This window comes from Pleurodeles waltl, chromosome 3_1 (genome assembly GCF_031143425.1).
Source record: "Pleurodeles waltl isolate 20211129_DDA chromosome 3_1, aPleWal1.hap1.20221129, whole genome shotgun sequence".
NCBI lineage: Eukaryota > Metazoa > Chordata > Amphibia > Caudata > Salamandridae > Pleurodeles > Pleurodeles waltl.
In genome coordinates, this window is record NC_090440.1 from 1,958,618,293 (window position 1) to 1,958,634,619 (window position 16,327).

Below are 16,327 nucleotides of genomic sequence, written 5' to 3' on the forward strand. Positions count from 1 at the left end.
TTGTAGGTAGCTGGCTCTGTATATACTATATAAAAAGGCGAGATAGTGTCACAGAGTCCAGAGGCTAAAGTAGAAAATATTAATGCTCTCAATTGTGGTAGTGTGGTCGAACAATTAGGCTTATCAGAGGGTAGTGCAAAGCATTTGCTGTATGCAAACAGGCAATAAATGACACACATACTCATTGACTAACTCCAGGCCAATTGTTTTAATATAGCAAGAATATGGAAAATGTTACTTACCCAGTGTACATCTGTTCGTGGCATGTAGTGCTGCAGATTCACATGCTATACATTATTCCGCAATATGGTGTTGGGCTCGGAGTTTTACAAGTTGTTTTTCTTCAAAGAATTATTTTCGGAGTCACGGGATCGAGTGACTCCTCCTCTCGGTCATACTGCGCATGGGCATCGACTCCATTGTTAGATTGTTTTCCCGCAAAAAGGTGTAGGAAAGAGGGATAGAGTGTAAGAATATAAATGTTCTATAAAATTAGTAAGTAAAAAAAAATAGATGTCCATGCAAATGTAAATGCATTTACAATGTACAAATAATAAAACTGCAACGATATCTGGCTTCCGGGGAGGAGGATGGGTGCATGTGAATTTGCAGCACTACATGCCACGAACATATGTACACTGGGTAAGTGACATTTTCCGTTCAATGGCATGTGCAGCTGTAGATACACATGCTATGCATAGACTACCAAGCAGTTATTGTCCCCAAACATTGCGGTGGTTTGCCTGTAGGAGTTGAAGTTGTTTGAAAACAACATTGGCCTGTTGCTTTGAAAATACATCTACACAATAATGTTTTGTAAATGTTTGAGGAGACCACCCTGTGGCAGCTTTGCATATATCTGCCATTGGTAGGTTTCTTAAGAATGCCATAGACACACCTTTCTTTCTAGTGGAATGTGCTCTAGGTGTGGTCAAAAGTTATTTTTTTGCCTTAATGTAACATGCTTGTATGCATTTAACAATCCATCTAGCTAATCCTTGTTTAGAGATAGGATTGCCTTTATGTGGTTGTTGAAAGCAACAAAAAGTTGTTTTGTTTTCCTAAATTCTTTAGTTCTATCTATGTAGCACATTAGAGCTCTTTTGAGGTAAAGATTATGAAGGGCTTTTTCTGCAACTGGCTGTGGAAAGAAGACTGGCAATTCCACTGTTTGGTTTATGTGAAAAGGTGATACCACTTTTGGCAGAAATTTGGGATTTGTTCTAAGTACAACTTTATGTTTGTGCACTTGGAAAAAAGGTTCCTCAAGAGTGAATGCTTCCATTTCACTAACTCTTTGCAATGAAGTAATAGCTACTAGGAAGGCGACCTTCCATGTCAAAAATTGAATTTGACAAGAATGCATGGGTTCAAAAGGTGGGTCCATAAGTCTGGTGAGTACGATATTTAGATTCCAAGTAGGAACAGGTGGCTTTTCGGGTGGAATAATACATTTTAATCCTTCCAGGAAGGCCTTTATAACTGGAACTCTGAATAGAGAGTTGTGTTGAATACTCTGCAAGTATGCCGATATTGCAGTAAGATGGATTTTAATGGATGAGAAAGCTAGATTTGATTTCTGCAAATTAAGTAGATAGCATACAATATCTTGTATTGATGCTGTAAGTGGATCAGTATTTTTAGATTGACAGTAGTAAACAAATCTTTTCCATTTGTTAGCGTAACATTGTCTAGTGGTAGGTTTATGTGCCTGCTTGAGCACTTCCATTCATTCTAATGGACGTTTTAGGTATCCAAACTCTATGACTTTAGGAGCCAAATCGCTAAGTTCAGTTTGTATGCCTGATTTGACCTTTGTTTTGTGTTAACAAAACCGATCTGTTTGTAAGTTTGGAGTGAGGTACTACTGATAGGTCCAGGAGTGTGGTGTGCCAATGTTGTCGTGCCCACGTTGGGGCTATGAGCATCATGGTGAGATATGTCGGACGTAGTTTGTTGACCAGAAAGGGAAGGAGTGGGACAGGGGAAAAAGTGTAAGCAACTAAACCTGACCAACTGATCCATAGAGCATTGACCTTGGATAGGGGATGTGGGTCTCTGGATACAAAGTTCTGGCACTTTGCGTTTTCGCTTGTTGCAAATAGGTCCATTTCTGGTGTGCCCCACTTTTGAAAGTACTTTTGAAGTACCTGAAAGTGAATCGCCCATTCGTGTGTCTGTTGGTGGGTCCTGCTTAGGGGATCCGCTAGCTGATTGTGTATTCCTGAAAAGTATTCTGCCAACAGATGAATGTGCTTGTGAATTGCCCATTTCCATATTGTCTGGGCGAAAAGGGACAGTTGAGATGAATGTGTCCCACCTTGTTTCTTCAGGTAATACATGGTCGTCATATTGTCTGTTTTTATCAGAACATTCTTGTGAGAAGGGGTTGTAATGCTTTTAGGGCAAGGAACACAGCTAATAATTCTAAATGGTTTATGTGGAAACTTCTTTGTTTGGAATCCCATTCCCCTTGAATGGTAAGGTTGTTGAGATGAGCTCCCCAACCTATCTTTGATGCATTTGTTATTGTGGTCTGAGGCATAGGGTCTTGAAATGATCGCCCCTTCATTAAATTGCTGAGATTCCACCATTGGAGAGACGTGTGCATTTGGTGGTCTACCAACACTAGGCCTTGCAATTGACCCTGTGCTTGAGACCATTGTTGTGAGAGGCACTGTTGTAAAGGGCTCATATATTAAGTTTTGCATGCGGTACCTTTGCTATGCAAGATGCCATCATTCCTAGAATTCTCATGATAAATGTTACAGTGTATTGTTGATTTGGCTGTATTTGTGGAATGAGATTTTGGAAAGCCTGTATCCTTTGTGTATATAGGTATGTTAGGGCTTTTTGCGTATTTAAATTAGCACCTAGGTAAGGTTGTACTTATGCTGGTTGAAGGAGAGATGTCTGGTCATTGAGAGTGAACCCTAGTGTATGTAGGGTCTCTATTAAGTGCTGAGTGTGTTGTTGCCATTGTATAAAATTGCTTGATTTTATTAGCCAATCGTCTAGATATGGAAAGACATGAATGTGTTGCTTTCTTAGGTAGGCTGCCACTACTGCTAGACATTTTGTGAACACTCTTGGAGCTGTTATGCCGAATGGCAGAACTTTGAACTGATAATGTTTTCCTGCTATGACGAACATGAGGTATTTTCTGTAAGCTGGATGGATGGGTATATGGAAATACGCATCTTTGAGGTTTAAAAAAAAGGCATGTAATCTTCTTTTTGTATTAGTGGAATAACGTCCTGCAGAGTTAACATGTGAAAGTGTTCTGACAGGATGTATAGATTCAGAGATCCGAGATCTAGGGTGGGCCTGAGAGTGCCATCCTTTCTGGGGATAAGGAAGTATAATGAGATTCCTTGTTGAGAATGTGGGACCAATTCTATTGCTTGTTTTAGTAGTAGCGATTGTACCTCTTGTTGTAATAAAACATTGTGTTCTGGGCACAATCTGGTAACGTGGGTGTAAAGAAATGGCTCCCTGTTGCAGTTACCCCCCACTTTTTGCCGGATACTGATGCTGACTTGACTGAGAAGTGTGCTGGGACCCTGCTAACCAGGCCCCAGCACCAGTGTTCTTTCACCTAAAATGTACCATTGTTTCCACAATTGGCACAACCCTGGCATCTAGGTAAATCCCTTGTAACTGGTACCCCTGGTACCAAGGGCCCTGATGCCAGGGAAGGTCTCTAAGGGCTGCAGCATGTCTTATGCCACCCTAGGGACCCCTCACTCAGCACAGACACACTGCTTGCCAGCTTGTGTGTGCTGATGGGGAGAAAATGACTAAGTCGACATGGCACTCCCCTCAGGGTGCCATGCCAACCTCACACTGCCTGTGGCATAGGTAAGTCACCCCTCTAGTAGGCCTTACAGCCCTAAGGCAGGGTGCACTATACCACAGGTGAGGGCATATGTGCATGAGCACTATGCCCCTACAGTGCCTAAGCAAAACCTTAGACATTGTAAGTGCAGGGTAGCCATAAGAGTATATGGTCTGGGAGTCTGTCAAAAACGAACTCCACAGCTCCATAATGGCTACACTGAATACTGGGAAGTTTAGTATCAAACTTCTCAGAATAATAAACCCACACTGATGCCAGTGTTGGATTTATTAAAAAATGCACACAGAGGGCATCTTAGAGATACCCCCTGTATTTTACCCAATTGTTCAGTGCAGGACTGACTGGTCTGTGCCAGCCTGCTGCTGAGAGACGAGTGTCTGACCTCATGCGGTGAGAGCCTTTGTGCTCTCTGAGGACAGAAACAAAGCCTGCTCTGGGTGGAGGTGCTTCACACCTCCCCCCTGCAGGAACTGTAACACCTAGCAGTGAGCTTCAAAGGCTCAAGCTTCGTGTTACAATGCCCCAGGGCACTCCAGCTAGTGGAGGTGCCCGCCTCCTGGACCCAGCCCCCACTTTTGGCGGCAAGTCCAGGAGAGATAATGAGAAAAACAAGGAGGAGTCACTGGCCAGTCAGGACAGCCCCTAAGGTGTCCTGAGCTGAGGTGACTCTGACTTTTAGAAATCCTCCATCTTGTAGAAGGAGGATTCCCCCAATAGGGATAGGAATGTGACCCCCTCCCCTTGGGAGGAGGCACAAAGAGGGTGTACCCACCCTCAGGGCTAGTAGCCATTGGCTACTAACCCCCCAGACCTAAACACGCCCTTAAATTTAGTATTTAAGGGCTCCCCTGAACCTAAGAATTTAGATTCCTGCAACTTACCTGAAGAAGAAGACTGCTGAGCTGAAAAACCCCTGCAGAGGAAGAACAGAAGACATCAACTGCCTTGGCCCCAGTCCTACCGGCCTGTCTCCTGCCTTCCAAAAGAAACCTGCTCCAGCGACGCTTTCCAAGGGACCAGCGACCTCTGAATCCTCTGAGGACTGCCCTGCTTCAAGAAAGACTAGAAACTCCCGAGGACAGCGGCACTGCTCCAAAAGAACTGCAACTTTGTTTCAAGGAGCAGATTTAAAGACCCCTGCAACTCCCCGCAAGAAGCGTGAGACTTGCAACACTGCACCCGGCGACCCCGACTCGACTGGTGGAGAAACAACGCTTCAGGGAGGACCCTCTGGCGACTCTACGACTGTGAGTAACCAAAGTTGTCCCCCCTGAGCCCCCACAGCGACGCCTGCAGAGGGAATCCCCAGGCTCCCCCTGACCGCGACTGCCTGAAACTCCATTTCCCGACGGCTGGAAAAGACCCTGCACCCGCAGCCCCCAGCACCTAAAGGAACGGAACTCCTGTGCAGGAGTGACCCCCAGGAGGCCCTCTCCCTTGCCCAGGTGGTGGCTACCCCGAGGAGCCCCCCCCCTTGCCTGCCTGCATCGCTGAAGAGACCCCTTGGTCTCTCATTGAAAACCATTACAAACCTGACGCGTGTTTGCACACTGCACCCGGCCGACCCCGCGCTTCTGAGGGTGTACTTTTTGTGCTGACTTGTGTCCCCCCCGGTGCCCTACAAAACCCCCCTGGTCTGCCCTACGAAGACGCGGGTATTTACCTGCTGGCAGACTGGAACCGGGGCACCCCCTTCTATACATTGAAGCCTATGTGTTTTGGGCACCTCTTTGACCTTTGCACCTGACCGGCCCTGAGCTGCTGGTGTAATAACTTTGGGGTTGCTCTGAACCCCCAACGGTGGGCTACCTTGGACCAAAAACTGAAACCTGTAAGTGTCTTACTTACCTGTTAAAACTAACAATACTTTACCTCCCCCAGGAACTGTGAAAATTGCACTGTGTCCACTTTTAAAACAGCTTATTGTGTTTTATGTAAAAAGTATATATGCTACTGTGATTATTCAAAGTTCCTAAAGTACTTACCTGCAATACCTTTCAAATGAGATATTACATGTAGAATTTGAACCTGTGGTTCTTAAAATAAACTAAGAAAAGATATTTTTCTATAACAAAACCTATTGGCTGGATTTGTCTCTGAGTGTGTGTTCCTCAATTATTGCCTGTGTGTATGTACAACAAATGCTTAACACTACTCCTTTGATAAGCCTACTGCTCGACCACACTACCACAAAATAGAGCATTAGTATTATCTCTTTTTGCCACTATCTTACCTCTAAGGGGAACCCTTGGACTCTGTGCATGCTATTCCTTACTTTGAAATAGCACATACAGAGCCAACTTCCTACAGTGGGGCAATGTTTTGAGGGGTAGAAATCAATTCTAGGCAATAGCCATTGCGGATAATTGACAAGACCCAATGATCTGTGGTGATGTTTTGCCAATGAGAGTGGAATCGCTGTAGTCTTCTCCCCACAGGAGATGTGTGGGGTTGAGGGATAGTAAATAAGTCACTGTTTGGATTTTGCAGTGGCTTGCTTAGAGATTTGGAACTTGCCTCTGTTTCTAAAATATTGTCCTCTGTAAGACCCTCTAAATCCCCCTCTCTGATATTGTTGCTGCTACTGTCCTTGCTTTGCCTGGGAGGTAGAGGCTTCAGGGGATTGTGGTTTGAATCCTCCCCTAAATTGTTGCCTGTGAAAGGAGCCTCTATACGGTGCTGTGTATAAAGCTCCTATTGCTTTGGCAGTGTCTGAGTCTTTCCTCGTTTTTTTGTATGGTCGTATCGACCTCAGGACCAAACATGTTTTTTGTCAAAAGGCATGTTAAGTACTGCCTGTTGAATTTCTGGTTTAAAACCAGAAGAACGTAGCCATGCATGCCTTCTTATAGTGGCCTTTTCTGATGTTCCTTTGGGAGGTGCTGTAGGAGTTCTTGCATCTCATCCCAGTGGGCTCTATCGTATCTGGCTCAACATGCTTGCGAATTTGCAATTTGCCATTGATTGGCCGCTTGTGTGGCCATTCTCTTGCCAGCAGCATCAAATTTCCTACTTTCCTTATTCTATCAATGGGAGGAGCATCCCCTGAGGATTGGCTATTAGCCCTCTTTCTAGCTGCGCTCACTACCACTGAATCTGGAGGAACTTGGTGTGTGATGTAATCTGAGTCTGTAGGAGCAGGTTTGTACTTTATCAATACGCAGAGTAATTACTCTAGCTTTGACTGTCTTACTAAAAAGTTGGTCTGCATCTTTGACCATTCCAGGTAACATAGGAAGGCACTGATATCTAGAGTGGGTGGAGGATAAAGTGTTAAACAAGACATCCTCTTCTAGGGGTTCAGTGTGCCTAAGCACCCCATGGTAAGCAGCTGCCCTGGAAACAACCTGCATCTATGCAGTAGTGTCCTCTGGTAGAGAAGGCTTGGAGGGGTATAAATCCGGGTAATTCTCTGGAATAGGAACTGTGTCGTATAGATCCCAAGGATCCACTGTATCCCCATGTGAGTACTGTGAATGCGTTGGTGAAGGCAACGGTGGTGGGTTAGTGGGTGGAGGTGAAAAGGAAAGCTGTAATGAATGAGGAGGAGAAGTAGAGGCAGGTACTGGCTTCTCCTTCTGCTTATAAAGTTTTGCTGGTGGTTGATCAGTGTATAATTGTTCCTGAAAAGCCAGCTTCTTTTTGGTTTTCAGAGGAGGTACATTAACAATTTTGCCAGTCTCTTTGACACAGATAAGTCCCTTGTAAAAGGTACCAGTGGTACCAAGGGCCCTGTGACCAGGGAAGGTCCCCAAGGGCTGTAGCATATGTTGTGCCACCCTAAGGGACCCCTGACCTAACACATGCACACTGCCATTGCAGATTGTGTGTGTTGGTGGGGAGAAAAAGGCAAAGTCGACATGGCATCCTCCTCAGGATGCCCTGCACACAAAATGCTGCCTGTGGCATAAGTGAGTCATCCCTCTAGCAGGCCTTACAGCCCTAAGGCAGGGTGTACTATACCACAGGTGAGGACATAGCTGCATGAGCACTATGCCCCTACAGGGTCTAAGTCTATTCTTAGACATTGTAAGTACAGTTGTGGCCATATTAAGTATATGGTCTGGGAGTTTGTCAAAAACGAACTCCACAGCTCCATAATGGCTACACTGAATACTGGGAAGTTTGGTATCAGACTTCTCAGAATAATAAACCCACACTGATGCCAGTGTTGGATTTATTACAAAATGCACACAGAGGGCATCTTAGAGATGCCCCCTGTATCTACCCAATTGTTCAGGGCAGGACTGGTCTGTGCCAGCCTACTGCTGAGAGACGAGTTTCTGACCCTATGTGGTGAGGGTCTTTGTGCCCTCTGAGGCCAGAAACAAAGCCTGCTCTGGTTGGAGGTACTTCACACCTCCGACTGCAGGAACTGTAACACCTAGCAGTGAGCCTCAAAGGCTCAGGCTTTGTGTTACAATGCCCCAGGGCACTCCAGCTAGTGGAGATGCCCGCCTCCTGGACACAGCCCCCACATTTGGCGGCAAGCTCAGGGGAGATAATGAGAAAAACCAGGAGGAGTCACCCACCAGTCAGGACACCCCCTAAGGTGTCCTGAGCTGAGGTGACCCTGCCTTTAGAAATCCTCCATCTTGATTTTGGAGGATTCCCCCAATAGGATTAGGGATGTGCCCCCATCCCCACAAGGAGGAGGCACAAAGAGGGTGTAGCCACCCTCAAGGACAGTAGCCATGGGCTACTGCCCTCCCAGACCTAAACACACCCCTACATTTAGTATTTAGGGGCAACCAAGAACCCAGGAAATCAGATTCCTGCAACCTTAACAAGAAGAAGGACTGCTGACCTGAAGCCCTGCAGTGAAGACGGAGACGAAAACTGCTTTGGCCCTAGCCCTACTGGCCTGTCTCCCAACTTCAAAGAAAACTACAACAGCGACACGTCTGACAGGGACCAGCGACCTCTGAAGCCTCAGAGGACTGTCCTGCACCCAAGGACCAAGAAACTCCAGTGAACAGCGGCACTGCTCAATAACCTGCAACTTTCTTGCAACAAAGAAACAACTTTAAAGACTTTACGTTTCCCGCTGGAAGCGTGGGACTTTCCACTCTGCACCCGACGCCCCCGGCTCGAACTGCGGAAAACCAACACCTCAGGGAGGACTCCCCGGCGACTGCGAGCTCCTGAGTAACCAAAGACGACCCCCCTGAGCCCCCACAGCGACGCCTGCAGAGAGAATCCAGAGGCTCCCCCTGACCGCCCTAAGGCAGGGTGCACTATATCACAGGTGAGGGCATAGCTGCATGAGCACTATGCCCCTACAGTGTCTAAGCCAATTCATAGACATAAGTGCAGGGTAGCCATAAAGAGTATATGGTCTGTGAGTTTGTCAAACACGAACTCCACAGTTCCATAATGGCTACCCTGAATATTTGGAATTTTGGTATCAAACTTCTCAGCACAATAAATCCACACTGATGCCAGTGTGGGATTTTATTGAGAAAAGCACACCGAGGGCATCTTAGAGATGCCCCCTGCATGCCAGCCCAATTGCTAGTGCTAGTCTGACCAGTCTCTGCCAGCCTGCCACTTCCAGACTAGTTTCTTGCCTCATGAGGTGAGTGCCTTCGTGTACTCTGTGACCAGGAACAAAGCCTGTCCTGGGTGGAGGTGCTTCACACCTCCCCCTGCAGGAACTGTAAAACCTGGCGGTTTGCCTCAAAGGCTCAAACCTGGTATTACAATGCCCCAGGGCACTCCAGCTAGTGGAGATGCCTGCCCCCCCCGACACAGCCCCCACCTTTGGCGCAAGTCCAGGGAGATAATGAGAAAAACAAGGAGGAGTCACCCCTTCACCCAGGTCCACCCCTAAGGTGACCAGAGCTGAAGTGACCCCCTCCTTAGAAAATCCTCCATCTTGGTTTGGAGGATTTAGCCCAATAGGATTAGGGATGTGCCCCCCTCCCCAAAGGGAGGAGGCACAAGGAGGGTGTAGCCACCCTCATGGGCAGACTCCGACTCTGACAGTGACTCAGATGGGGACAGCCAAGTTATTCCTACGGCGCATTAGGTGAGTACACCAGCCTCTTCCCATCTCCAAAAACATCACAAAAAGTCAACACAACAGGTCTTGGGTCCACCACTGCTTACCGGCCATGGTCGGGCCCAAAAGTTACATCTCAACGACTGGCCTGTTCCTCACTGAAAAGTCTACGCCTGTTCCTCACTGAAAATGTTGGGCGTTTGTTCGGCTGACTTCAACGCCATCTTCAGCCGAAGCACGCGACACGCCTCGCAGGTCTCTTCCTTATGGTCCAGAGAGAAGCAGAGGTTACACACCAAGTGCTGATAGGTGTAGGGGAACTTGGCGTGGCACCGAAGGCAGAATCGAAACGGAGTCAATCCATGAGCCTGTGATGCCAGTAGGCCCGAGAAGGCCCAAGAAGGGCACGGGTGCCCGAAAGGGCATTTAATTGATCCCAACACTACAATTGGATCGAGCACAGTATGGAAAACTTGTTCGAAAACTATACCAATGGTTTAAGGAAAGATAGAGAAGTTCAGATAGTACCGAACCGAGATCTACCGGGGCGAGAGGGAACATGTCCAAACCCAACAACGGAAAGAAAACAATCTAACAAAGGACTCGATGCCCATGCGCACTTTCACCAAGAGGAGGAGTCACTCGATCTCGTGTCTCGAAAAAGCTGCTTCGAAGTCCAACACTAGATAGCGAACTTATGCAAAAAGCATGTGTATCTGCAGGTACACATGCAATCGAACAGTAGTACCTTTAAAAATTATATTTACGAGTAGCAATGAATGATAATCATAAGCCATTTACAGAAAAGGCAATATGTGATGTGCATTGCCCTCAGAGTCCGCAGCACTGTTATTTAATAATAGTTGATCAACCACAATCATACTTAGTACAGCAGTTTTGAAGGCTACTCAAAAAGTATCCTTGCACAGTATGTCAAAGTTTGTTCAATAATCAGAGAAAGAGGTCCTAAAAGGGATGCTATGTTGAACATAAAAAAATAGGATGTGCAAACCACAGAAACAAGGGATTAGAATGGCAAACGTAAAATTTATCTTCAACATCTAGGTCCCTGTCACATCAGTTGAATAATATACTACAGGTTGCTGCCTGATTTTATTGTCAATGTGCTAAAGTAAGGTCAACAAGGCACACCTACCTTCTCCTGCCCTCGCCATTGGTGAGCTCCTGGACATCGGGCTGGGGTAATTCACTGGCGTTCTCCTGGCGTTGGAATCCTCATAAACACCAGGGCTTAATTGTGACTTGGAGGCTTCATGTAAAGTTGACCTGAGCACAGAAGGGTTAGAACTGACCACTGAAGTGTGGCGTGGACGCATGGAGTCTGCCACTTTGGAATCCTCATATTTCCCACGATCTCCCAACTTCAAGTTCTCTGGCAAAAGTTCGATCTGAGCCATTCCACGTGGCAACTTGCTGGGCCCTGTGATTAGAGATTTGACGTTATGCTTGATTGCAGACTGGCTTGAGTTGCTCTCATATTTTATGGGAGTACCCTGTGAGAAAGATGAAAGAAAGTGCAAAGTGTTTTTCCAGGCCTCTGTTTTGCATGCAGATTCACTTAAAAGTATAGGGAAACTTTGTACTTAACCAAAAACAAAAAACAAAAAAAACAAACGATGAGCTCATTATGCTAAAGAAACTGTAATTCAATACTAATGCTTACCTTTATAGTGCTCTGGTTCAGAAATCATAGGCAGAAAAGGTGACTTCTCCAAAAATAAAGAGTGGCCAGGACATACAGAAAATGTGGGATTTTTGACTGACCAAGAAGGCTGTCTAAAAACAAACAAGTTACTTACCTTCAGTAAGACTTTTTCTGGTGGCTACTCAATCTGCAGATTCCTCACTTTTTAAATATTGCAGGTGTCAGTTTGGATCTGGAAACTTCTGAATAGTTCTCCCACACTGCCTCCACCTCGGTTTCACATGTCCCCCCTTGTAACATCACTGGAGCCATAAAATGTCCCAGTCAGCATGCTGATATCAGTTTCCATTCATCTTTTTAAGCAAGCCCTCGAGGCAAACAGATGAAACCAACATCTTATTCAGATAGTTGTCGTTTTTAGTAATATTAGGAGTATTTAACAACAGGGCTATTGGTGGGTGGGTGAGGAACCTGCAGGTAGATACAGTGTGCATCAGAAGAAAAAAAATACCAAAGGTAACTTGTTCTTTTGATGGATACTTCTACCTGTTGATTGCTCACCTTTTAAATAGATTTCCCCAAGCACTTCCATATCCGGAGGTGAGCATATTGCTGGTTATACCAAAAAGTCCTGCAGAACTGAACAAGTGAAGGGATCATCCATCTTCACTTTGGAATCCAAACAGTAGTGTTTCACATAGGTGTGAAGGGATGACCAAGTTGCAGCTTTGTAAATATCTGCCACTGGTACTTCCCTCACCAGGGGTGATGTAGGGGACTTTGTTCTGGTACAACAAGCTTGAGTACCATGAGCATCCATCTTGAAAGAGTTTATTTGTATACTGACTTGTCTCATCTTTTCAACATATCCCACTAAGAGTTGGTGATCCATTCTGAACTTGCATTTTCTATCCAGGTAAAAGCAAACCACTCTTGTATTATTAAGATGATGATGTCTTTCTTTCTCTTTAGTGAACATAGAGGAGGATACAAGGTGAAAAGGATATTGGATAGTGCTAAGTGGAAAAGAGTAACCACTTTTGGAAGAAAGGCAGCCCTTGTTCTCAACACCATCTTGTCAGGGAAGAAGGAGGTGAAAGGAGGTTTTACACTGAAGGCTTGTAATTAACTGACTCGCCTTGCTGAGGTAACAGCAATTAGGAAAATAGTCTTGAACAGAAGCAAACATAATGGACAGCTATGTAGGGGTTGAACAGGGCACACACTAGGTAGGTAAAAACCAACCTGAGACCCCATTGAGGCATAATAACAGGAGTAGATGGGTACTTGTTTGGGAGACCATTAAGGAAACATAAAACAGCAAGAGATTTAAAGACAGTTAGCTGATCTGGAAAGCATGAGAAAGCCAGTAGGGCAGACAAATAACCTAGGAGCAGTTTCACAGACAAGCTGGGCTAGCAAGGGAGCAAAATGGAGAGTATCAGACATATGAGATGGAAGAGGATCTATGGATTTGTTTGCACACCATTTGACAAATTTGGCCCATCTACCTGAATAGACAGTTTTGTTGGTGTGTCTTCTAGAACATAAAATAACATCCATTACTTCAGGAGGTGAGGAAAATGAACACATTATCCCACTCAATCTTCAGGCAGGCAGCCAGGTGGAGGTTCTGGAGACTGGGGTGTAGAATCTGTCCCCAGGACAGCGAGAGGATGTCTACCCTGTGAGGGAGATGGAGAGGAGGGCACAGGGGGAGGTGAATGAGGTCTGCATTCCACATAATTCATTGCCAGTTTGGGCGATTAGGAATATTTGGGCAATGTCAATGTCAATTTTTTTTCAAGATACTAGGAATCAAGGAAATGAGACAAAACATATAAAGAAACAGAATGTTCCACTTCAAACTAAACACGGTCTCCCCTGTATCAGATACTGGAGGGCACAGAATTTCAGGCAGTGAACATTCTCCTGAATGGCAAACAGGTGTATCTGAGGAGGCATTGAGAGATAATGAAAACCTTATTTACTTTGTTTGTGGCATGTAGTGCTTTAGATTCACATGCTTTGCATAAGCTTGCTATTTAGTGTTGGGTCTGGAGTGGCACAACTTGTTTTACTTAAAAGACGTTTTTCGAGTCATGGGATTGAGTGACGACTTCTCTTGGTGATACTGAGCGTGGGCATTGAGTTCTTTGTTAGATTGTTTTGAAGGCGGAAGAGTGAAGTAGTGTGAAGATAGTAAGAGAGAAAAATGGCCATGCAATGTATCTACATATGTACAATACTTACAGGTTAACATAATTGCAACTGCCGCAGGCGTCCATGGAAGAGGGAGGATGCGTGTAAATCTACAGCACTACATGTCAAACAGATGTCAACTGGTAAGTAACATTTTCCGTTCAATGGCATGTGTGGCTGTAGATACACATGCTTTGCAAAGACTGTAAAGCAGTCCCTCCATAAAGACGTGGCTAGCGTACAGTAGTTGCAATTGTTTGGAAAAGTGTTCTAAGCACTGCTTGACCCACATTGGCTTGCTGATGTGCTAGTACATCTACACAATATTGTTTTGTAAAGGTATTTGGTGTAGACCATGTAGCTGTTTTACAAATATTTGCTATAGATGTGTTACCTATAAATGCTGTTGAAGCACCCTTTTTCCTAAGGGAGTTTGCTCTAGGTGTCAGAGCTAAGTGTTGTTTTGCTTTAGTATAGCAAGTTTAAATTCACTTGACTATCCATCTGGCTATACCAGTTTTTGATATAGGGTTTCCTTTGAGGGGCATTGAAAAGGCCAAGAAGAACAAGTTACTTACCTTCGGTAACAATTTATCTGGTGGAGACGTATTCAAGTTGCAGATTCCCTACCTTAGAATTTCCCAAGTAGTCAGATTGGATCCAGAGATTTTTCTTCGAGCAGTACCCTTGCGCGCCGTCTGGTGGCATCGGGCAACTCTGCATCCGTCGTTCGTGTCGTGGTTGCCATGATAACGTCTAGGTCCTATAAAGGTGCTGTCTCAGTGTATTGACATCAGTTTCTTTTCATGACTTTCCATGTCAAAGCACGGACCATGAAGAACACTGAAAATGGTGTGCCAAAACGAAGGCCCTGAAAGGGGAATCCCTGTCCCTAGAAATCAGTTTGCAAGCGTGGAGGATGGGAGGGTGGGTAAGGAATCTGCAACTAGAATATGTCTTTACCAGATAAATCATTACCGAAGGCAAGTAACTTGTTAATCTGATAGAGACTTGTAGTTGCAGATTCCTTACCTTGGAATAGATACTCAAGTAATACCATCCTCAGTGGTGGGCTGCGAACCAAATTCATACTAGGAAGTCCTGCAGACCAAATGACCAAAGTAGCTGTCTCTGCAGACCTGACTGTGCAGGCAGTAATGCTTTGTAAACGTGTGCTGAGATGCACACATTGCTACCTGACAGATATCCAGGACAGGAACTCTGCGTGGAGTGAGCGCGCAAGCCCTCATGGGGTTGTTTCTCAAACAAAAGTGTAGCACATTTTGGTGCAAAGTAGAACCCATTGTGAGATGGTATACTTTTGCACTGCCTTCCTTTTATTCGCACCCACATATCCAACAAAGCTGATCATCCACCTGGAAATCTTTGGTACGACTGAGGTAGAACGCCAATGTTCTTTTTGGATCCAGACGGTGTTGTTTCTCCTCTTCATGAGAAGGATGTGGTGGTGAGGGATTAAAAAAAAATAGGCAAAGTGATGGATTGGCCTACATGAAAAGGTGTGACTACTTTGGAAAGAAAAGAGGCCCTCGTGCGGAGCACCATTTTGTCAGGGAAAACAGACAAAAATGGTAGCTTTGAAGAAAGAGCCTGAAGATCACTCACTTTGCGAGCAGAGGTGATGGCAACTAGAAATTCAGTTTTAAGAGTAAGGAGCCGCAAAAGACAATTGTGTAACGGCTCAAAGGGAGCACATATCACGTAAGTAATAACAAGATTGAGGTCCCACTGAGGCATAATAAAAGAAGTGGGAGGAAACAAATGGGTGAGTCCCTTAAGGATCTACCCACAAAAGGAGACTTAAAAAGAGAAGGTCGGTCAGGCAATCTAAGAAAGGCTGAGGTAGCCGATAAGTAACATTTAAGAGTACCCAAACCAGAGCGCTGCCGGGCTAAAGAAAGGATGAACAAAAGAACCTCAGAGAGAGGAGCAGAGAGGGGATCAACGGACTTGTTGGTACACCATGACGCAAATTTATGCCAAGGATAGGCAAATACAGTTTTGGTTGAGAGACGCCTGGGTGCCAAGATAATATCACAGACTGCGGGCGGAAGGTCAAAATCTGTCAACTGCCGCCGCTCAATCCCCACCAATCAAGGCAAAGATTGGACAGGTTTGGGTGCAGGACAGTCCCCTATTGCTGTAACAGAAGAACCTCCCGAAGTGGCAGTCTGACTGAAGGATCTGCGGCCATGCTCAATAGCTCTGGATATCCTACTCCCTGTGCCCAGTCCGGAGCCACAAGGATTACTTGGGCCCAGTTGTTCTTGATCTTCTTGAGAAATCTAGACAGAAGTGGTAAAGGTGGAAAGCCGTAAAGGAGGTCTGAGCTCCACTCGAGATGAAAAGCGTTGCCGAGCGAGTGCCGCCTTGAAGACTCCAACACACAAATCAGCTGGCATTGTGCATTCTCTGTGGAGGCCAAATGATCTAAACAAGGCTCTCCCACTTTTGAAAGAGACCTTGCACCACCTCCTGATGGAGAAGCCGTTTGTGATCGACTATGCATTGATGGCTGAGTTGGTCTGCTCTGGTGTTCAGAGAGTCCGCCAGATGTTGACGACCAGGGTAAAGC

The 16,327-nt window shown here is 45.5% G+C and overlaps 1 protein-coding gene across 16 annotated transcripts in view; it reads right to left on the reverse strand.

The window, feature by feature from the left end:
- NCOR1 (nuclear receptor corepressor 1) overlaps nt 1-16,327 on the reverse strand; it is a 1,251,773-nt gene that overhangs the window by 348,340 nt on the left and 887,106 nt on the right. For all 16 annotated transcript variants that reach the window (XM_069226323.1, XM_069226317.1, XM_069226319.1 and 13 more), the window contains one exon: nt 11,020-11,377. In XM_069226323.1, the coding sequence (XP_069082424.1) occupies nt 11,020-11,377 (358 nt within the window). The remainder of the gene's footprint in view (nt 1-11,019; nt 11,378-16,327) is intronic.